Below are 24,708 nucleotides of genomic sequence, written 5' to 3'. Positions count from 1 at the left end.
ACATGCATAAAGCATTCTTGAGGATTAGATTTTCATATTGTTTCCATCAATTTTGTCAATGACTGTTAGCTTTGATAATTTTGCACATTTTCACTTAATTGATAAACATTTGACACCTTCACTCCAAGCTACACTGATGTCAATCCTGGGTTAAGAAGGGATTGTACCATTGGTTTGGTTACCACAATGCATCCGTGGGTCTTTTGGAACTGGCTTTAAACTTGTCAGTTGAAGGGCGAGAAGGAATCAGAAGAAATGAGACACAATTAAATATAATGGATTGAAGGCTGTACAGTCATTAGTAACCATTCCCATTTCTGACTTTATACTGAAATGATTGATGAAGCAGCTGAAGATGATGGGCCAATGTCTTCTCTTAGGAGATTTGAAGTTGACCATTTTTGCCTGAAATCTCCGATCACACAAATATTGTTTATTAGTGGGAGAATTTTAATAAAACCAATGAATGATCACCCCCTGGCTATAAAACTAGTAAACACCTCTCTTCCTTGACCATTTCTGGGAGGCCCGATGAGATTTAATCCCAATCAGGCACGTAATTGAACAATGTCAGACTTCCAGGTGATGGGTGTTGGAACTCCCCCTGAAAATCCTGCTGGAGGTTGGATGCCAAACCTGCTTGAGGGCCTGCATCTCCCGAGTACTTGCAGCACCATTGAAAGCAATGTCCACAGCTGATACTGCAGTGTGGCCTACATCATGAGTCACCACTAGAGTTGAACAAGAAAGTTGAGTTAAGCAGGTTTGGCTGGTTCCAGACAGAGATATCTGGCAAAATGGGCAAGTGCTAATTAAAGGACTGAGCGGGGTCTTGCTCCTAGTTTCTCAGTTCTCACTAGAGAACTGAGCTCCTAGTTTCTCTGTTTTCTCCATTGAGCACAGACTACCACCCTAGGCCTATCTTTTGGAGGTTTTGTGGCAGGAGGCCTGTGTGACATTGCCCCTATGTACTACTGGTTAATTGACCTCTGGGCAGAAAGGTTGTTCTTGACTTTTCCTGACCTGTCTAAATTGGAGGGAGGTTTGAAGGCAATGGGTATCTTCACACACTCTTTCACCCCAGACCACACTGCAGCACTAACCCCCACCACCAATCCTCCTCCAGGAGAGGCATTAAATTTCACCTTGTGCCTTTCATTTGTAACAGTTCCAACATATGGTCAACAGTTAGGTTGCTGAAGGGTAATTTTTTAAAAAAAGTTATGAAATATGGCAATTTAAGGAACTACCTTTTATTGTAATTTTAAGCTCTTGATGGAAATGATCAAAGACAGATGTTTATCTCTACTTAAAAAGGAAAACAATATTCTGAACAATTTCTTGAATATAGGGGGTTCACCTCCCCAAAAACGCAAGCGAAGGAAAGCTTGGGAGTCTGGGGTTTCTGATGTCAGCTCAAATGGAGGAACTCGCTCAAGCTCTGATGGTTTTGCCACTTCAAAGAAGGAACGTGAGCAGTTTAGAAGTACCCTTGTTAATATTATAATGTAAGTACATATTCTGTTCATAACATGTTTATTCTTTTTGTAAAATGTGTTTTTAGTATTGCATGGCATAATGGTACAGAAGACTAATGTTTGAGCATGCTACCCAATTTTTCGACACAAGTTCAAACAAACTAGTAAAAAAAACAGTAATACTTCGAACTGAATATACTGGAGCTGTCATTCCCATGTTTTACTGTTTCTTTTCCTTTTCCGGCCTGGACTTTTCCTCCCTGGAGGTTTCTTGATTTCCTGACCTTCAATTCCAAAAAACATCCTCAATAGGCAATATGTTTCCCTAGCAGAAGAGAAAATGTGTTGGAAACATAATTTATTCCAGGACACTATTCCTAGAGTCCCTCTGGCTTCACAACTTTAGAACACAAAAATTGGAATGAAATAAGTCCTGCTGTAATCCTTTCCCCACCTTGAGAAAAATAACAGGCGAAATCCAGTAAAATTGGGAGAGTGAAGAAAGAATAAAGAACAAAGAAAATTTACAGCCCAGGAACAGGCCCTTTGGCCCCTCCAAGTCTGAGCTGATCCAAATGTACTGTCTAAACCTGTCGGTCAATTCCTAAGCATCTGTATCCCTCTGCTCCCCACCTACTCATGCATCTGTCCAGACGCATCTTAAATAAACCATGCCTGCCTCTACCACCTCTGCTGGCAACGCATTCCAAATGCCCACCACCCTCTGTGTGAAGTACTTACCGTGTGTATCCCCCTTAAACTTTCCACCTCTCACTTTGAAAGCATGACATCTCGTTATTGAATCCTTCACCCTTGGAAAAAGCTTGTCTCTATCCAAAATCCTTCATGATTTTGTAAACCTCAATCAGGTCCCCCCTCAATCTACTTTTTTGTAGTGAAAATAAACCTAACCTACTCAACCTCTCTTCATAGCTCGCACCTTCCATATCAGGCAACATCCTCGTAAACCTTCTCTGCACCCTCTCCAAAGCGTCCACAACCTTTTGGTAATGTGGCGCCCAGAACTGTACACAGTATTCTAAATGCGGCCAAACCAATGTCTTGTACAATTTTAACATGACTTGCCAGCTCTTATATTCAGTATCCCATCCGATGAAGGCAAGCATACTATATGCCTTCTTTACCACTCTATCCACCTGTGCAGCAACCTTCAGGGTACAATGGACCTGTGCTCCCAGATCTCTCTGCGCATCAACGTTTCCCAAGGCTCTTCCATTCATTGTATAATGCGCTCTAGAATTAGACTTGCCTAAATGCATCACCTCACGTTTGTCTGGATTGAAAGCCATCTGCCACTTTTCCGCCCAACTCTCCAGTCTATGTATATCCTCCTGTATTATCTGACAGTCCCTTATGCTTTCTGCCACTCCACCAATCTTTGTGACATCTGCAAACTTGCTGATCATACCAACAGTGGCCTCTTCCAGATCATTTGTGTGTATTATAAACAACAGTGGCCCCAATACTGACCCCTGTGGAACACCACTGGTCACCTTTCTCCATTTCGAGAAACTCCCTTCAACTACTACTCTCTGTCTCCTGTTGCTCAACCAGTTCTTTATCCACCTAGCTAGAACACCCTGCACACCATTGACTTCACTTTCTCCATTAGTCTACAATGGGGAACCTTATCAAATGCCTTACTAAAGTCCATGTATATGACATCAACAGCCTTTCCTTCATCTAACAACTTGGTCACTTCCTCGAAGAACTCTATCAAATTGGTAAGGCACGATCATTTCTGCACAAAACCATGTTGCCCATCACCGATAAGCTCATTCCTTTCCAAGTATAAATAGATCCTATCTCTCAGTATTCTCTCCAGCAAGTTCCCCACCACTGACATCAGGCTCACTGGTCTGTAGTTACCCGGAATATCCCTACTACCCTTCTTGTACAGGGGGACAACATGAGCAACCTTCCAGTCCTCCGGCACCTCACCTGCATTTAAGGATGCCACAAAGATATCTGTCAGGGCCCGAGCTATTTCTTCTCTCGCCTCCCTCAGCAACCTGAGATAGATCCCATCCGGTCCTGGGGATTTGTCCACCTTAATAACCTCTAGCCTACCCAACACATCTTTCCTACTTATGTCAACGTGATCCAGACTAATCAAACTTTTATCTCTAATCTCAAGATTCATCATGTTCCTCTCCTCAGTGAACACTGATGCAGAGTAATCATTCAGAATCTCACCCATTCTCTCAGGTTCGGCACACAGCCTTCCTTCATTATCTTTTAGTGACCAATCTTTCCTCTAATTACCCGCTTGCTTCTTATATAAGAATAAAATGCTTTGGGATTTTCCTTAATTCTGCTAGCTAAAGCTATTTCATGACCCCTTTTAGCACGCTTGATTCCTTGTTTAAGACTTATCCTACTCTTCCGATATTCCTCCAGGGCCCGTTCTGTTCTCAGCTGCCGAGACCTTATGTATGCTTCCCCTTTCCTCTTGGCTAGTCGTACAATTTCTCCTGTCATCCATGGTTCACGAATCTTGCCCTTACTATCCTTTGCCTTCAACGGGACATGCCCATCTTGCATTATCTTTAACCTATCTTTGAAAGCCTCCCACATCTCAAATATGGACTTCCCTTCAAATAGCTGTGTCCAATCCACATTTCCGAGCTCCTGCCTAATTTTGATATAATTGGCCTTGGCGCAGTTTAGCACTCTTCCCTTAGGACCACTCTCTTCTTTATCTACGAGTATTCTAAAACTTACAAAATTGTGGTCACTGTTCCCAAAGGAATCCCTACTGCAACTTCTACCACTTGTTCTGGCTCGTTTTCCAGTACCAGGTCCAACATGGCCCCTTCCCTCGTCAGTCTATTGACATACTGCTCTAGAAAACTCTCCTACAAGCTTCGTACAAATTCTACTCCATCCAGACCTCTGACGCTAAGTGTTTCCCAGTCAATGTTGGGAAAATTAAAATCTCCCATCACCCTATTGCCTCTACATCTATTCATAATCTGTTTCCCTATTTGTTCTTCTACCTCACATTCACTGTTGGGAGGTCTGTAGTACAGCTCCAACAGTGTAACTGCACCCTTATTTCTCAGCTCCACCCATAATGCCTCACTACCCAAGACCGCCATAGTGTCCTCCTTTAGCACAGCCGTGATATCATCCCTGACCAGCAATGCAACTCCACCCCCTCTTTTACTCCCCCCCCCCCGTTCATCTGCCTTACACACGATACTCCTTGCATTAAAGTAGATGCATTTCAGGCCACCAATTCTTTTGCACTCACCTGCTCTCTGCCTATTGTTCCCTTTATTAGTGCTATTCTTCATAATTCTTACAGTCTCCACCTCGCTGCCTACTTGTTTTCTCTTCTGGTCCCCAGTCCCCTGCCACATTAGTTTAAAACCTCCCCTACAGCAGTAGCAAAAGCTTCCCCAAGGACATTGGTTCTGGTCTGGTTCAGAGGTAGACTGTCCCTTTTGTAATAGTCCCACCTTCCCCAGAACCGGTCCCAATGTCCAACAAATCTGAACGCCTCCCTTCTACACCACATGTTCATCCTGCCTATTTTTTCATTTCTACACTGGCTAGCACGTGGCACTGGTATTAATCCCGAGATCCCTACCTTTGAGGTCCTCCCCTTTAACTTCTCTCCTAGCTCCCTGAATTCTTCTTTCAGGACCTCATCTCGCTTTCTACTTATATCGTTGATGCCTACATGCACCAAGACAACTGGGTGTTCACCCTCCCCTCTTAGAATGCCCTGCAGCTGATCAGTGACATCCCTGACCCGAGCACCTGGGAGGCAACATACCATCCGGGAGTCCCGTTTTCGGCCACAGAACTGCCTATCTACTCCCCTCACAATAAAATCCCCTACAAGTCTTTTTCCTGCCCTTCTGAACAGCAGTCCCCTCCACGCTGCCATGATCTTGACAACTGCTGCCCTCCCCTGGTGAGCCATCTCCCCCAACAGTATCCAAAAAGGTATACCTGATTTGGAGGGAGATGACGGCAGGGGACACCTGCACTGCCTTCCTACTCTTTTTCTGTCTTTTGGTCTCCTAACTTGCGGTATGGCCAGTTCACTAAACGTGCTATCCATGACCTCCTCAGCATCGCGGATGCTCCACAGTGAGTCCATCCTACTCTTTTTCTGTCTTTTGGTCTCCCTCAGCATTCCTAACTTGCGGTATGGCCAGTTCACTAAACGTGCTATCCATGACCTCCTCAGCATCGCGGATGCTCCACAGTGAGTCCATCCACAGCTCCAGAGCTGTCATGCAGTCAAACAACAGCTGCAGCTGGACGCACTTCTTGCAAGTTCAGACACATTCATAAGCTCCCACATCAAGCAAGAGTCACATGCCACGACTCTGAAGTCCCCTGCCATTGTAAGCTTAGCTTTATATGAACTAACTAAAACCAAACGATGCACTTAAATAAATGAAAAAGAAAGGTAAGAAATAAAAGCCTTACCTTACAGGATCTTTTTCTTCCGGTTGGAGGAGGGTGGGCGGGAGGGAGTTACTACACGTGTAGTATCTTGGGTTTAACCACTGCCCAAATATAAATTAAGCCCTTACCTTCCCGGCAGCTTCACTCCTCCTTCTCTCCTCGCCGCTCTGGCAAAATGGAGGCCCCACTCCCAAGGTAAGTCCCTTTCTATGTGGGAAAACTCACCCTTCCCGGCAGCCCTCACTTCACTCCTCGCCGCTCTGGCAAAATCAAGTGAATCAAGGAATATGGTTAATTTTTGTAGTAAAGCAGGTTAATAGAAATCCTGAGAGATGAAGCACATTACTCTAAAGCCCAGATTTGCAAGAACTGCAAAATCAGTGCTGAGATTGGTTGCCAATGTGTCCAGCCTGAGATGCCTGTATCAAGTTAGTGCCATCAAATCATTTGAATAATAAATATATACACTCTCTGTACAGATTTGGCCTTGCAACAACACCCACATTAATCATAACTTACAATTCTGACTAAGTGGTGGCATAGTGGACACTATTAATTCCAGGTACAAGCAAACATTGAACTTAAAACATTATTTTAATACTTTATCAACCAATTTGTACAGTTTGAGATTATTTTCACTGTTGGGTGAATCACAAGAGTTTTGTTCTAATGCAAAGAAGGGATTTGCATATTATGCATTAAAACAATAATTGTATTTATTCCTTTATAAATAGATAATGGGCAATATGCACATAATCCTGAATGTAGCAAGGTTGGATCACTTAGTTATCAGCTGCATTGCTGTGCCTGCAATTCCTCTAACAAAACCATTAAGCACAATTTAGAATGGATGCTTGAGACCTACAAAATCCCTAAGATGCCCAGCGTTCCTTACTGACAGTGGTGATGCAGTGGAGCCTGGGCTCCTGATTCATTATACTCTGACTACATTGCAAGTTAGCTGATTGCCCATAATGTCTCAGCAACTCCTGAGCAGTAGCTACACAGCTCCCATTTGGAATGAACAGAGAGGAAGAATCGAGCAATACACTTTCTGACCGTTCAGTTGCCTTGCGCCCATGCAGGGTGAATTTGCAGTTCATCATCAGTTATCAATACTTTTTTAGAACTCTGATCTTGCATAGTATCATGGAAGAAGTAATTCAAGTGCCAGAAAAAAAAGCTTGGTCCTTATTCTAATTTTACTTGTGAGGCAGGTAGGCCCATGTCTCCTTAGGACTTATGAGTTATGCTTCTTTTTAGTGCACATCTTTTTGCTAAATATTTAAATGTATAATTTTACTGTATGTGTATTTTAAAGATATAAAGATCTCTCATATTTATTTACAATGTCTTAACTCACTTGTGTTTTGACCATCTTAAATAACACAGGCAACAAGATTGTGCAGCTAGACGCCCCCCTTCTTTGGATGAGACTGAACCTTCAACATCTGGAGGTCCTTCAACAGTGGAGAAGGATATTCTTGTGAGAAAAACAATTGTTACTTAAAATATTTATTAATTTTCTTGCTGATTTGATATTTTTGTACTCCTATTTAACAAACATGATTGAAAAATAGACAGAATTTTAAATTTATTTTAATTCAAAGCAGGCTTAAAATCACAAGTTACTTTTAAAATTATTTTAAGTTACCTTTTAAATTTATTTTATGCAGAATTCTTCTAGCCTGATAGAGGCAACTTTGAGAGCAAGAGGGGTGGGAAATGTTGGCTTGGAATCCTGAAACATTGCTGCCTATTTTCCACTTCCCCTGAGGTGACTTCTGAATCCCTCTTGGTCTGGCAGAAAACCACTTGAGGTGGTTTAAAAGGCAGTTAAGGATCTTTTAAGTGTGGAATCCCTGTTTCCCAAAAGCACACTGGTCTTGTGTTGCGTCAGCAACTCACCATGTATTGAAATTGTTGAGTGAAACTGATATTAGCAATGTAAAGAGTGAATCAAATCATCTGAAGTGAAAGGCATGTTCTGCCAGGAACAGTTCCCCTAACTGATTTTAATGGGTCAGTGATGTTGAGCAATTAATATTCAAGTGTCATTGATACCTTTTAGAATAATTTCACCTTACCATCTGAGAGATGTCCTTTAACCTGGAGCCAACATATACTAAAGTTGATTGGACCTTAGGTGTGGAGTGACAGCTGCCACCAGAATGAATAGAGCAGATATTTTAACAGTGCAATTCCCATTTCCACAGTAATATATTGGTAAATTAAACACAGGCCCATACCTTAATGGCAGCACCTTCTCTGAGGGTATGTTACCTCAGTCTTTCTGAACAGCACTGGAAAAATTGCTCAGGCCTTGCCACAAGTACTAATAGACCTCTGCAATATCTTGGAATAGAGCCTCCCAAGAAAAGTAGATGGCCACCTTTGCCTCTGACTGTCAAACTTGCCATGGTCCTCAGTTTCTTTCTATATATGACCTCGCAGGGCTTAGTGACTGACATACATAATCTTGCAATTCGCAGCCCACATCTGTGTCAGCCAGGTCACTGATACCTTAGCGAAAGGTCTTACAACAAATTAGTTATGAGACAGATGAGGCCAGTCACACATTTACTTCATTCATGGAGTTAACTACAGGGCCAGAGTACAGTGGACTGTGCCATCTATCAATAAAGGTAGCAATAGACCATTGAGCCTATTTGTCAACTGGAATATTTTCATTTTGTTGACATGAAGCTAGTTTGTGATCTCTACAGACGATAATGTAAGTAAGTACAGAGTACTGTTATGATTTCTTTAGAGACCAATAACCTTTAAAAGGAGACAAATTTCCTAATAACCATCAGAAAGAATTGAATGACAAGATTTAAGAGTTTTAAGAGTTTGCTGTAATGAGCAAACTAAAATGTAGATCAAATATTAATTAACAGGCAACTGAGCTATCAAATTAAAGGTCCTTTTGCATTAACCAACTAATACAATGAAGAAAGCCTGACTAAATCCTTTTACTGTGCACCACCCTTCTGGAAGATATGTAGCACTGAGATTCCAAATTTATTCTTAGATCTCAGCGGATGCTACTTTTCCTCTGCCATCCCGTGTTGAATCTTCTAGGGTCCTTCAACAATTGTTGCACTCTGACTGAGTTTCCCTCATACAGTTTATCACCAGCAAGGCACACTTGAAAGAGTCCCCAATCTACCGTTCTGTCCCCTTTCTTCTGAACTGAAAATTAACTCTGAAAAGATTACTGAAAACAGAGATGTTGTTGAAGCAATTGTTGCAAAGTTGAGTAGAGTAATTGTAGATTGGGAGACAGCAATTTAGAATTTGGTCTCTGCAAAATAGTAAAATTGTAAAATGGGGAAAACATTGTGTTTTCCTTTTAAAAGATGGTGCTTTTTCTGTGCTTGGAGATTTAAAATGAATGTCTATGAATAACAGCTTTATAGTTTACAAGTACACAGAGATCCCGAACTGAAACATTTGTATCGAAAGGCCATATAGTTAGCAGGCCAAACAGCAGTTTTTTACCAAGACAACAGGCATTTGAATTTAGCCAATGAATTTGAACCAGGCACTTAAATACCTTTCTGATTAAGGACTTTTGCCCGGAATGTCGGTTTTCCTGCTCCTTGGATGCTGCCTGACCTACTGTGCTTTTCTAGCACCACTCTAATCTAGACTCTGATCTCCAGCATCTGCAGTCCTCACTTTCACCCACTTCGATACCAAAAACCTATTAAATTTAAATCTGATGGTTTTGACAACATAGGACCAATCCTATTGTAAGAAATATTGATATGTCATCAAGGGTATAAAAGAAGGAGGCTGTTGGACAAAGACCCTAGAGTTAGCTGCTATTCACCAAAGCTAACGACCCTCAGCTCTCAAGAAAGAATTGCCAGCTTTTACAGCCTCATCTATGTCTTAGAGAAAGCATAATCTAAATAACAAAGATACCAATGGCACAGCTAGTTAATATTCCTGACAGAAGAATCAACAGAGAAGGCATAGAACATTCCGCAAGACACGTGACCAGGTTGTAGTTTTGAGAGACAAAATTCTACTTTTTTGTATATGAGTGGCACTTTTGGAACAGTATACCATTAGAATCTTGCTTTATTCGGGAATAGTTTGTAGTTAGAAGGGATTTATTTGGTTTGTTATTAGTTTAGTAAGTTGCTCACTGTTAGAGGTAGATGAATAAATTGTTACGTGTTGATTTTGAATGAGTGTCAGGGATTTATTTTATTTAATCGCTAGAAGTCGCTGAGAAGCAAATTACTCCATTTTTCACTTTTTGTTTAAGATTACAGTGTGAAGTGCTCCTCTTTGGGTGTTTCAATTTTAGTTCTCAGGGGGGAGTCAGCCTCTGCTTTACAACACAATTCTTGCACTCAGCAAAACAGATTTGCAAGAATACCAAATCTCAAAGGGAACAACAAATTATAATAGGGTGCATTAGAATAGGGTGCTGATTGGTTGCAAATCAACTCTGTAGAGTGCTATCAAGAATGCATCAAGGAATATTAACAGGCAAGCTTTTGTTTGTTTATATTCAAACCAGTCAAACTGACTGGTCAAAGCAATGCCATGAAGAATGCATTGAACTGATATCCCCCAAGTTTTAGTTTAATTAACATAGAGTAGTGCACAGTCATTTTACTTTCGTATGGAAAGGACAGGGCTGAACATGTGACTAGACATAACTTCAAGTGCATGTAAATGAGTCATCCTCAGATTGATTAATTTTAAATTGGTTGTGGTATAATTTCTTAGCATAATCTAGATTATAGAATCCCTACAGTGTGGAAACAGGCTATTCCCACTCCCTGTCCATGCATTTCCTATGGCTAATCTGCCTAGTTTACACCTCCCTGGACATTATGGGCAATTTAGCATGCCCAATCCATCTAACCTGCACATCTTTGGACTGTGAGAAGAAACCAGAGCACCTGGGGGAAACCCCACGGTGAAAATATGTAAACTCCATGCAAATAGTCGCCTGAGGCTGAATTGAACCCGAGTCCCGGCACTGTGACGCAGCAATGCCAACCACTGAGCCACCGTGCTAGATGTGGAATTACATCCATTCTTGAACATTATGTGCTGATGTTTTCAAGCATGGGCTGGTTGAACATGGTCAATAGTCTGCCTGTTAAATAAAACTCTTTTCCTGGACCAATGCCAGAATTTGAAGGCGAGTTGACAAAATCCAGCCCAGTGTTTGTATGTTCACAGGGTTAGAGGCTGTAAACACTCAAAAGACATTTTTAAGTCTGATTTATTTTCCCATTTGGACCTTATGCTCTCTTTCTGTCCTATGTTTCTTGTCCTTTTACTTCTGCATGGTTTTCACTGCTCACTGTTGGGAGATTTTGTTCCTATTAATTCCATCATCCATCCTGACCACTTTGTCATACTGAAAGGTACTGTTTACCTTGGTTGACCCAAGCTGAATTTATGCCACGTTGAATACCTTGATTGCAAAGGTTGTTTAATTTTATGATCTTTTTCTGGCTCTGCCTAAGCCCATTTGGAGCTGAAACCAACAATTTCAATAATGTCCTTGTAATTTTCCATCTCCACTCTCCATTAAATTTAATCTCATTCACAAATCTGGTGCCGATATCTCAACCCTCAAGGTGTCTTTCTCAGGTACTACTGCTGTCTTCATTGACTTACATTTGTTTCCAATCTTCAAATGGCTCTATTTTAAAATTTTTTCTCTTTGTGTTCAAATTTCTCTATGTGTCTCAAAGCTCCCCATTTTTTATAATCTCCTCTGGATCTACAACAGACTGAGAAATTCTGTATGCATCTCTGACTTTCTTTGGCTCTTCATTGGTGGGTATACCTTCAGTTCACAAGATCCAAACTCTCAAATTCCTTCTCCAATCCCTTTACTACTTCTTCTTTTAGATGCTCCTTTTAACCTAATGCTCCACCCAATCTTTTCGCCAACACATGGAATATCTCCTCTTACTGAATACTGAACCTCTGACTGAATATGCTTCTTTGAAGTTTCTTTGTTAATAATAACATTTATAATTATACAGCATCTTTATCAAAATAAAATGCAGTTTCCAGCAAATGTAAATGAGCCATACTGCAAACCCATTTTATTAGATTAGATTACATTACAGTGTGGAAACAGGCCCTTCGGCCCAACAAGTCCACACCGACCCGCCAAAGCGTAGCCCATACCCCTACATTTACCCCTTACCTAACACTATGGGCAATTTAGCACGGCCAATTCACCTGACCTGCAGGTCTTTTGGACTGTGGGAGGAAACCGGAGCACCCGGAGGAAACCCACGCAGACACGGGGAGAACGTGCAAACTCCACACAGTCAGTCGCCTGAGGCAGGAATTGAACCCGGGTCTCTGGCGCTGTGAGGCAGCAGTGCTAACCACTGTGCCACCGTGCCGCCCAAAAATATTCTTATATTCTTAAATTAATTGTTAGTGTACTTCTCCTCACACTTACCATTACTCAGTAAGTGCTCCCAATTGCAGAATCACAGCTAATATTGGATGTTATGTCTGACTTTTGCAAGCACTGGCTGTTTGAGTATGGTAATGGGAATGATAATGGCTATGCTGATCAGAATATTGCTAACTGTATAACGTGCAAACTTTGGAACATGCTAGGATCACTACTTTGAGTACTGAAAAATACCCAGTCTATTTCAAATTACCCTGGTAGACTAAAGTTTATCAATAACTTGAGCAAAGGTGAAGTTAGCCATTTCATGCAGTGACATTGGCATAGCAATACTAGTGGTATGCTTTGTCAGGATTCTTTTGTCAAGCTATAAACACATTCCATATACTCCAAAAATGAGTATTACCATGTATGAAATTCAGGATATAGGCATATAGGCCATACATGAATTGGTAGATAGTATCAAAAATTCATCAGTTATCAGCCAATTTGATTCACTCCATGTAATATCACGAAATACCTCAAGGCACTGGATACTGCAAAGGCTATGGGCCCCAACAACATTCTGGCAGTAGTACTGCAGATTTGTACTCTAGAACTTGTTGTTCATCGAGCCAAGCTGTTGCAGTCAGTTAGAACACTGGCATCCACCTGACAATGTGGAAAATTGCCCAGGTATGTCCTGTACACAAAAAGCAGGACAAATCCAACCCAACCAATTATTACCCTATCAGGCTACTCTCAATCATCAGTAAAGTGATGGAAGATATCATCATGTGTGCTATTCAGCAGTATCAGCTCAGCAGTAACATACGCAGTATTCAAGATTAGAGTTCAAGATTAGGGTCAGGCAGCACCCGAGGAGCAGGAAAATCGATGTTTCTGGCAGGAGCCCTTCATCAGGAATGAGGCCATGAACCTGCTCAGTATTGCCCAGTTTGGATTTCAACAGGGTGATTCAGCTAGGTAAAACCAATGACTGCAGATGCTGGAAACCAGATTCTGGATTAGTGGTGCTGGAAGAGCACAGCAGTTCAGGCAGCATCCGAGGAGCAGTAAAATCGACGTTTCGGGCAAAAGCCAGCTCCTGACCTCAGTACAGCCTTGGTTCAAACATGAACAAAAGTGAAGAATTCCAGAGGTGAGAGTGACAGCTCTAGACCCAAGGTTGCATTTGACCAAGTGTGGCATCAAGGAGCTCTAGCAAAACTGGAATAAATGGGAATTTAAGGGCCCAGCTCTCTTGTATGGAGTCATACCTGACACATAAGAAGATGGTTGATTGTTGGAGGTTAGTCATTTCAACTCCAGGACATCTCTACAGTGCTGCTAACAGCCATTTTGTGTGTAGAGGCAGGTACCTGTTTTTTGCATTGGAGCAAGGGGCATTTCAGAGTTCTTTGCTGGTTGCCTTACTGCTCACTGCCTTTGCATGTTGGATACTCACAGGATCTCTGCCTTGCCTTGTTTTTATTGTATTTTGATGCATCATTCAGAACTTAAAGGCTCACAGGAGCTACATCTTGTTCTTGCCTTTTAGCACAGATACAAAGCCAGACAGCCTGTCATTTTTGCCAGGATCAATGAAGCGGGTAATACATTGCTGTACAGCACCTTGCTATTTCAATGTTACATCTGCCCAATATGGTAGCAACTTATGGCAAGCATACTGCCATTGATTCAATTAAATAGCCATGTCTCAAAGTATAGGGGGAGTAGTCTTTAGTCAAGGACAGTTGTCAGTTAGGGATACCTGCAGAATAAACCAAGGACATTATCTGATCTTGGTCTAGCAGCTTTGATAGTGTCAGTAGGCCTGTGGTGCTTTCAGAGCCAGGGGTCACCGAGATTGATAAACTGAATCTGCAACAAACTTTGCAAAGCACAACTTGCCTTTCATCCTCATTTGAATGGTCAATGTGCAATGGAGATTAAAAATGCTGTCACTACACCTGGAATGAATCAAGTGTTTTTCTTTCTACCTGCGAGAATGGATTATACTTGAGTGATGTGAGGCCAATCATGGGCAATTAAATTAGTCAGATGTTTACACAGTACAATTTAAAAACATCTGTAATCACAAAATTTTCCATGTGCACAGTATGTAGTGACCAACTTAAATGTTAAAATCAAATCTTGGCCCCAAGCAATTTTCATCGTGTCATTACAAACTGATTAGGTTCATCTCTGTGCAGCGAAAGTGATCATAGGTGACATTTAAACTGTCACCTATACACCACAATTCATAAGGAAATTTGAAAATCTCCAAGAGCATGAAGCTGATTTCCTCTCACCTTGAACTGTAAGTACATTCTAGCATGCATTCTTATATGTAGTCATGCCCTTGTTTGGTGATGTGGAGTGGAAGGATGGGTATTCAGTTTCAGTAACCCTACCAGACGTACAATTTCCTGCTGTATTTTTACAACTTGGTTGGTGCTGCATACATCTCAATTAGATCCATGTAAGGGATCCTTGTTAGAGTCCTTCATTTTTCACTGTTTCGGAAGCTGTCATTTTGTGTGGTGCAAATGCTGACTGCTCATATTGCTAAGGACCTGCCTTGTTTCTGGTATTCCTGACATAAGCCCAATAGAACCATCCCCAGTGGATCCAGTCACAGCAGGGGTTATTGTCGCTGTGGTTGCTGGACAAAGAGATACAGAGAAAATGAGGAAGCAGAAATGCTTCATAAGCTCAGGATGATCAACAATCTACAGCGGCTACTGAAAGACGTCCACGTGAAGAGGTTGCAGCAGTTAGCTCCCCTCAGGATGCAAAGGAGATACAGGAAACTTACAGTTTCCTATGCTTGATTAAAAAGTCTGAAGAATCTTGCAAGATGACCACCAATGCAGCTACTATTTCTAGGCCACTTTCTTGGAATGTACATTATCAGACCCTGGGGATTAATTAGCCTTCAATCCCATCAATTTCTCCAACATTATTTCTCTATTAATACAGAATTGCTTCAGTTCCTCCCTCTTTTTAAACCCTGTGTTTTCATTATTTCTGGTATATTGTTTGTGTTGTCCTTTGTGAAGACAGAAGTGAAGCATGGATTTAGTTCATCAACCATTTCTTTGCTCCCCATTATAAATTCACCCACTTCTGATTATAACTGAACTATATTAATTTTCTCCAATTTTGTTTTCCCTATATACACCTATAGAAACTTTTACAGTCAGTTCTTATGTTCACTGCAGCTTACTCTTATACACAATTTTCCCCTTCTTAATCAAATGTTTGGACGTCTTTTGCTGACTTCTAAACTATTTCCAATCCCCAGGTCTACTGTCTTCTTGCCAATTTGTATGCGTCTTTTTGCATTTAATATTATCTCTAATTTTCCTCACAAGCCATGGTTTGACCACTGTTCCGTTTGGACTCTTATGCTAGACAGGAATAAACAATTTTTCTAGTTCACTCATTCCCATTGAATGTTTGGTGTTGCCTGTCCATTGTCATTCCTCTCAGTGACATTTCTCAATCCATCATTGCCAATCACACCTCAGACCATCATAATTTCCTTTATTAAGTTTCAGGACCCTAGTCTCTGTATCAGTTATCTCGTTGTCCATCTTGATGAAAATTCTATTGTATGGTCACTCATCCGCAAGAGATCTCTCACAACTATATTACCAATTATTCCTTTCACATTACATAATACTCAGCCTAAGAAATTATGTTCTCTAATTGGTTCCTCAATGTATCATTGTTGCCATCCTGTATACATCCCAGGAGTTCCTCCTTTATAGTATTGTGACTAATTTGATTCACCCAATCTCTACGCAGATTAAAGTCACACATATTTACAGATGTCCTTTACTGTGTGCATCTCTGATTTCCTGTTTAATGTCATTCTCAACATCAAGCTTTATGTTCTATAAATTACTCACCCCCACTGATATTTTTTGCTCCTTGGTATTTCTCAATTCTACTCACATAAATTCTAAATTGTTTGAGTTGATATCTTTCCTCGATATTGTTTATACAGTCATAGAGTCAAACTTTGTGTCTGTTTCTATCTTGTCAGGTTTGCCAAACCTGCTGAGTATTTCCAGCATTTTCAGTTCTTATTTTGGGCATATGCTGCCCCTTTCGATGCACTTAGAATTACTTGGTAAATTTTAATGATAGTTAAAATGTTTGGAGTTATAGAGCCATAGAGCATGGAAACAGACACTTCGGTCCAACTCATCCAGGTTTCCCAAACTAAACTAGTTTGTCTGCATTTTTCCCATATCCCTCTAAAACTTTCCTATTCAGTGCCTGTCCAAATGTTTTATATCCCCTTTAACCAGTAATGCAACTTCACCTCTTTCCATTTTATCTGTTCTTCCTAAATACTGAATTTCCCATTCCTGGTCACCCTTTGGCATGTTTCTGTAATCCCAATGATATCAGACCTGATTAAATCTATTTGCACGCCTAATTCATCCACTTTATTTTGAATGCTTTGTGCATTCAGGCTTCTCTTTTTAAAAATCTTATCCTATTCCAATTACTTTTTACTGTGGCCTTGTTTGATTCTGACCTTTGATTTATCTGCCTCTCACTTCTCTTGTTTCCCTTTCTGTCTTTTGTTCTTGTCCTTGATTCCCCTTCCTCAGACTCCTTGCATAGGTTCTCATCTATATTAGTAAAGAAATGGTATTTGCTCAATTGATGTGATTGAAGGCTAATTTAAGGTATTTACCTTAAGCCTGAAAATCTGCATCCCAGAGTACTAAAAGAAGTGGCCCTAGAAATAGTGCACGCATTGATAGTCATCTTTCAAGATTCTTTGGACTCTGGAACAGTTCCTACAGATTAGAGGGTAATTAATGCAACCCCATTATTTAAAAAAGGATGTGGAGAGAAATCGGTGAATTATAGACCAGTGCGTCTAACGTAATTGGTTGGGGAGATTCTAGAGTCCATTATCAAGGATTTTATAACAGAGCACTTTACAAATAATGGTAGAATCAGACACAGTCAGCATAGATTTATGAAAAAAATAAAATCATGTTGACAAATCTACTGAAATTCTTTGAGGATATAACTTGTAGAGTTGATCAACAGATGTGGTTTACTTGGACTTTTAGAAGGCTTTTGACATAGTCTCACATAAGAGATTAATGTGTAAAATTAAAGTGCATGGGATTTATTGAGACAGACAGAAAACTGGTTAGCAGACAGGAAACAAAGAGATTTTGTTTAGGTGTTTCCCTGAATGGCAAGCATTGAAAGTTGGCTATGATGTATTGGGAAATGTTCCTGAAAGGAATGGCAAACATTCAAAGAATGAATGGATGAGCTACAAAAATTGTTTATTGCTGTCTGAAACAAGAGTGCAAAGCGAACAGTGGTCAAACCCATGGCTTGAGTAAGGTAAGTTGAGAGCACCATATCATAACACATCTGATTTCTTCATCAGAAAAGGTTTGCATTCTGGCAATATACAAGTCATCTGTGATCATTGGTACCACATCTGCGCCTGGTACCATAAACACCTATATCCTTAAGAGTGTTCTTGCTTCATTTCAAGAGTTGAATGCTTTCCAAAGATAGCTATAGAGAGACAAAGGCTACCCTCTGCAGTCATGCTAATGACTGTCTCACAACTCCTTGACTCGTGCCAAGTATAGAAATCATGTAGTTCATTCTTTCACCAGGATTATCATAGAACAGACAATGGGCCTCCAATTGTGCGATGTTGAATATTACAGGCGCTGTGAGGCAGCAGTGCTAACCACTGGGCCACCGTGCCGCCCACAAGTTCATGTAGTTCATTCTTTCACCAGGATTATCATAGAACAGACAATGGGCCTCCAATTGTGCGATGTTGAATATTTTTAAGGCAGCTGCAGATAGGTTCTTGATAAACAAAGGCGCGAAAGCTTTTCAGGGTAGGTGGGAATGGCAGATTTGAGATTATGAGAGTAGCCATGATTTTATTGAGTGCTGGAATAAGCTCAAGATACTGAATGGCCTCCTCCTACTCCTAACTCATGTTTTGTCATTTATATATGGTTAACGGTGAGGCCTTTTCTGGATCACTGTGTGATGTTCTGGTTGCCCTGTTATTGGAAACATATTATTAAACTGGAGAGGATTCAGAAAAGATTTGCCAGGATGTTGCTGGAAATGACAGGTTTTAGATATAAAAGTAAACTGGACAAACTGGGACATTTTTTGCTGGAATTTAGGAGATTGAGAGGTGACCTTATTGATGTTTATAAAACCACAAGGGGCATAGATAAGATGAATGACAGGGGTCTTTTTCTTCGGATGGGGGAGTTCAAAACTAGAGGGCATATTTTTAAGGTGACAGAAGAAAGATTTAAAAAGGACATGAGGACATGTACACAGAGAATTGTTCATGTGTAGAATGAACTTTCAAAGGAAGTGGAGGATACAAGTACCGTTACAACATTTAAAAGATATTTGAATAAGTTCATGATTAGGAAAGGTTTGGGGGGATATGGGCCAAATGCAGGCAAGTGAGACTATTTTGGTTGGGGAATATAGTTGGCTTGGAAGTGTTGGAACAAAGGGTCTGTTTCCATGCAGTATGACTCTATGACTCTATAATTCTCAAACCATGATAGCTGCAGACATACTCCAGAGAGTGCACTGTATATCATTAAAATTTACTAAGTAATCCTAAATGCATCAAAAGAGGCAGCATGTGCTCAAAATAAGAATTGAAAATGCTTGAAATACTCAGCAGGTTTGGCAAATCTGTCAAGATAGAAACAGCCACAAAGTTTTAGATTCTGTAATTTCAGAACTTGGAAAAGATAGAAATGTAATAACTATTTAAGGAGATGAAATGACGTAGGATGGGGAGAGAAAATGGGGAAAGTTTGTGATGGAGAGAAAATGAGTGATGGTAAATGACTGAATTTGGTGGAAATTGTAATGCGACAAGTAAGGAGGTTTAAATGAGAGACTAATGAACAAGTGCTCTCTGAAAGCAAAAATCAAGAAAGTCAGGTTAAGGCCCAAATTGGCAAAGAAAATAAAACACAATGGATAATTGAGGAGGATGGAGGGGAGTTGGTGAGGATGGTAAGTTAGTTCAAAAGAGCCCAGAGTTTCAGTATCTTCCTTTTGTAGTAGCATATGACAGTTGCTGGAACATGAATCAACTGTGCCACATAAAATTTCACTGCATTTGCTCCAATTTCTTAATGGTTCAGACCACTGTAATTCAACAGCATCAGCAACAATTCAAGAACTCTGAACACAACCACCTGATGAAGGTGCACAACCACCTGATGAAGGAGCAGCGCTCCGAAAGCTAGTGTGCTTCCAATTAAACCTGTTGGACTATAACCTGTTGTGTAATTTTTAACTTTGTACACCCCAGTCCAACACCGGTATCTCCAAATCATGACACCTGTTCTTACAATTGATTATTCCTTTTAACCAACAATTTTAACCATCAGCATGGTGAAATGGCAAGCACAGTTGAGTAAATAATTCTGGTAACTGCATTTTAATGAGGTGTGAAGAGTTTACAAATGCCCAATCTAGCCTGCATGTTTAATGTATTGCAATTGATTTCTATTGTACCTTCTCAGTATAGATTGTTGCCTGCTATAAATGTGAAATGTATGCTTGTGGACATCATGGCAAATAAAGAAAAAATATAGATTGTCTTATATTGTGTGGTTTTTAAAAAAGATTTTACATGTCATTCGTAGAGGTATACAGAATGGAAACAGACCTTTCGGTCCAATTCGTCCGCCAACCAGAAATCCTATATAAATGTAATCCCATTTGCCAGCATTTGGATTGTATCTCTCTAAACCCCTCCTATTTATATACATTAAATATTGTAATTGTACCGACCTCCACCACTTCCTCCAGCAGCTCATTCCATACATGCACCGTCCTTAGGTCCCTTTTATAGCTTTCCCCTCTCACCTTAAATCTGTGCCCCCTAGTTTTGAACTACCCCACCCCAGGGAAAAGACCTTGCCTATTTACCCTATCAATGCTCCTCATGGTTTTATAAACCTCTATAGAGTCATCCCTCAGCCTATGATGCTGCAGGGAAAATGTCCTCAGTTTATTCAGTCATCCCTATAGCTCAAACCCACCAACTCTGGCAACATCCTTGTAAATCTTTTCTGAACCCTTTTAAGTTTCACAACATCCTTCCTTTGGCAGGTATGAGATAACTTGTCAAACAAACTAATAAAAAGGATTAAGTGGAGAATGATATATAAAACTCTACTCTTCAGTTTTTAAAAAGGTTTAATGATTTCATTTTTGATTTTGTGATTCTTGCCAAATATTTTACCACTTCAAACTTTAAAGGACAAACAGCCAATATTGGTGCATTAATCTGCATTTGCCATATCTTAATAGATTTGATCACAAATCAAGTATTGATACACTTGAACGATTGCTTTAGGTTGTTTTGCAATTATCCAAGTGTTAAGGAAGTATGATGTCCATGATTTCAATTACAGTAACACAGTCAATTTGTAACCAGTGTCATTTTACTGTAGAGTTGCCAGTTGTTAATTCCGTGTTCCTGGTTTCTAAATTTGCAGCGGTATTACTATTATATTAACCATGGAATAGACACAGACCATGTGGCGCCGATGGAAGACAGCTGGTTAGAAGATGTATTGTCCTTGGTCCCACTCCGTCTCAAAACACACACTGTTACTATTGAATCACTTTCAGATGAAATGAAAGAAGATTATCTCCTTAGTGTGAAGAAAGCAATAGGTACAGCGTTATATTTTACTAATGTTGGAAATGCCTAATCAAAGTTTACTGATTCTCTCGTTTCTTATAAAGATTGTGTTGTTCAAGATTTTAGTTCTATTGCTGTGGAGAGTGGATTTCAGTGGGATGGAGTTAAGGGTTGCATTTATGGCATATATTATCTGATTTTAACTTCACTGAGGTTTCATGATGTTTGCAGATCACTGGTAAGCTTAATTTTCACATTTGTTTTAACGTGAAAAGTGGCATGAAAAATAAGGAGAACACATGCTGTTTGGATAATAAGAGGTGAAAAATAGTAATATTGGTTAATAAGGCCATTTAAAAAAAAAGCAAAACAAACACCAAAACAATAAATGTAGAGATGTTATGTTAGGTTTTTACAGAAACTTGGTTGTTTCACATGAGGAGTATATAGGAATGCAGGAATAGTAATAGGCCATTCAGCTCCTCATGCCTGTTTCACCATTCATTGAGATCATAAGACCATAAGACCATAAGACATAGGAGCGGAAGTAAGGCCATTCAGCCCATCTAGTCCACTCCGCCATTCAATTATGGCCGATGGGCATTTCAACTCCACTTACCCGCATGCTCCCCGTAGCCCTTAATTCCGTGTGACATCAAAAATTTATCAATCTCTGCCTTGAAGACATCTAGCGTCCCAGCCTCCACTGTGCGGCAATGAATTCCACAGGCCCACCACTCTTTGGCTGAAGAAATGTCTCCTCATTTCTGTTCTGAATTTACCCCCTCTAATTCTAAGACTGTGTCCACGGGTCCTAGTCTCCTTGCCTAACGGAGCCGGAGATGTGTTGCTGGAAAAGCGCAGCAGGTCAGGCAGCATCCAGGGAACAGGAGAATTGACGTTTCGGGCATAAGCCCTTCTTCTGGAATGAGGACAGTTTGTCCAGCAGGCTAAGATAAAAGGTAGGGGGGAGGGACTTGGGGGAGGGGCGTCGGAAATGTGATAGGTGGAAAGAGGTCAAGGTGAGGGTGATAGGTCAGACTGGGGTGGGGGCGGAGAGGTCGGGAAGAAGATCTCAGGTTAGGAAGGCGGTGCTGAATTTGATGGATTTGACTGAGACAGGGTGGGGGGAGGGGAAATGAGGAAACTGGTGAAATCCGAGTTCAGAAAATCCGAGTAACGGAAACAATTTCCTAGCGTCCACCCTTTCCAAGCCATTTATTATCTTGTAAGTTTCTATTAGATCTCCCCTTAATCTTCTAAACTCCTGTTCTTTGGTCTAACTTAACTTACCAGCCTTTGGCCCATATCCTTTAATACCTTTTACTTAACAAAAAATGATCTATCTCAAATTTAAAATTAACAAGTGATTCTGAACAGAGTTCCAAATATCCACTACCCTTTGATGTAGAAGTACTGCCCAACATCTCTCCTGAATGATTGATAGGGTAACTATCAATTCCCTGATTTTCATATTCTAATTCTGAGACTATGTCCTTATTCTGGAATTCCCAATCAGTGGAAATTGTTTGCCTTTATCTTCCCTGTCTTTTCCTGTTGATATCATGGAGACTTTGATCAGATCACCCCTTAACCTTCGAAACTTTAGAGAAAATAAGCCTGATTGATATAATCTCTCCTCATAATTTAACTCCTGAAATCCGATGTTGTACACCAAGGCCAATATATTCTTCCTAAGGTAAGCTGACCAGATCTGCTCACAGTACTCCAAGTATGATCTAACCAGGATTTTACATAAGTACAGCGTAACTTTTGCATCTTTATACTCCTATTCTTTAGTTATAAAGGGCAGCATTCCATCAGCTTTCTTGATTAATTTCTGCACCTGTTTGTAACATTTTATAGATTTTGCACCTGAACTCACAAGTCTCTTTGGAGATTCATGTTATTTAACATCAAGACGTAAAGAAAATACCCTGATCTATCTGTTTTTGATCCAAAATTGATAACCTCACATTTGCTTATGTTGAGTTCCATCTGTCACAATTTTGTTCATTCACTTAGTCTATCATTATCCCTTGCAGTTTTATAATACCATCTCCATTGTCTACAATGCCACCTAACTTTGTGTCATCATCAAATTTGGATATATGATTTTCTATGCCATTATCCAAGTCGTTAATAAATAATGGGAATGATTGAGGTGCTAACACAGGTCATTATAGGACATCACTGGTCACATCCTGCCAATTTGAGTACCTATCCATCATCTCTACTTTTTGTCATATGCCACTCAATCAATTTCCTAGTCAAGTCAATAATTTGCACTCAATTCCATGGGTTTCTACCTATGTTGACAGTTTTGTTTGTAGGACTTTAACAAATGCCTTCTGAAAGACCATAAAACAGAATCCGTAGACATTCCCCTATCCACTACATAGTTACCTCTTCAAAACATTCAGTGAGGTTTGTCAGGCTTGACCTGCCTGTCATGAATCCATGCTGACTTTCCCTGATTAACTGAAAATTTTCAAGATGTTCAGTTACCCCCATTCTTGAATATAGACTCCATCAATTTCTCCATCACTGAAGATAGGATAACTATAAATTCCCTGCTTTTCATATTTCACCCTTCTTAGAAAGCAAAGTGACTTATGCAATTTTTCAATCCAAAGGGATGTCTCTTGTATCGAGGGAACTCTGAAAGATTATAGGTAGGGCATCTACAATATCCTCTCTTACTTCCTTTAACACCCTTGGATATAAATTGTCAGGTCCCAAGGTTTTGTCACTCTTTAATTCCACTAATTTCCTCATTACCAATGTTTTGTTTAAATTCATTTTATTCAGTCCCTGTTTCTGACCACCATTAATTTCCTTGGAACTTCCAGCAAACTATCATCCTTTTCTACAATTAATACTGAGGCAAAGTAATTATTCAACACATCTACCATTTCCCTTTGTGTAGTGTGCAGTTTAGTTCTGCAACTTACATATTCAAAAAGAAGCTTTGAAATGGGTGCAAAAAGGGATTCACAACATATGCCAGAATTGAGCATATGTATCAGAAAATAGTTGAATGAGTTGTGACTCATTAATTTAGAAGAAAGAAGGATGAGGGGTGACCTGATTGAAGTCCTTAAGATATGGAAAAAGTTTTAGAGTTGAGATATAGATAAGTTATTTCCATTGCTGTGGAGTCCAGAAATCTATAAACATTAGATCACTGTTATTTGTGTCACTGTCTTAATCACAAATGGTTGACTAGCTCACTTGTTAGCACTCTTGCCCATGAGTCAGAAATTTATGGACTCAAATTCCACTCCAGTACTTGAGCACAATAATCAAAGTTAATTTTCCAGTGCAGAATGCATCAGTGTTAAAGGTGGTACGTTTTGGATCTCCACTTGGGTGCAGACAAAAAAATCTGATAGCAACATTTCAGGCAGGAGCAGGGAAGTTATTCCTATCCCTTGGCTGGTATTTATCACTCAACCGACATAACAAAAACAGATTATCTGGTCATTAAAACATTGAGAGCACGCATTTTTTACACTTTTCTGTCTGGTACTATTTCACACTATGGCCAGGATGTTATCATCTTGGTGGGAGATTATGATAAGAACCAAACAAACAAATAAAAGTTTTTTTTAAAACAAATAAACCAAAAAGAGAATTCAGGAGAAAATTCTTTAGCC

At 40.1% G+C, this 24,708-nt stretch overlaps 1 protein-coding gene across 1 annotated transcript in view; it reads left to right on the top strand.

Moving 5' to 3' along the window:
• The window catches only part of dnah7 (dynein, axonemal, heavy chain 7), a 414,399-nt gene that overhangs the window by 21,172 nt on the left and 368,519 nt on the right, over nucleotides 1–24,708 (top strand). The window contains exons 4-6 of the mRNA XM_043692898.1: nucleotides 1,352–1,508; nucleotides 7,320–7,413; nucleotides 20,901–21,081. Of these exons, the coding sequence (XP_043548833.1) occupies nucleotides 1,352–1,508; nucleotides 7,320–7,413; nucleotides 20,901–21,081 (432 nt within the window). The remainder of the gene's footprint in view (nucleotides 1–1,351; nucleotides 1,509–7,319; nucleotides 7,414–20,900; nucleotides 21,082–24,708) is intronic.

This window comes from Chiloscyllium plagiosum, chromosome 7, assembly GCF_004010195.1.
Source record: "Chiloscyllium plagiosum isolate BGI_BamShark_2017 chromosome 7, ASM401019v2, whole genome shotgun sequence".
Lineage (NCBI taxonomy): Eukaryota > Metazoa > Chordata > Chondrichthyes > Orectolobiformes > Hemiscylliidae > Chiloscyllium > Chiloscyllium plagiosum.
This window is presented reverse-complemented; position numbering and strand designations above follow the sequence as displayed.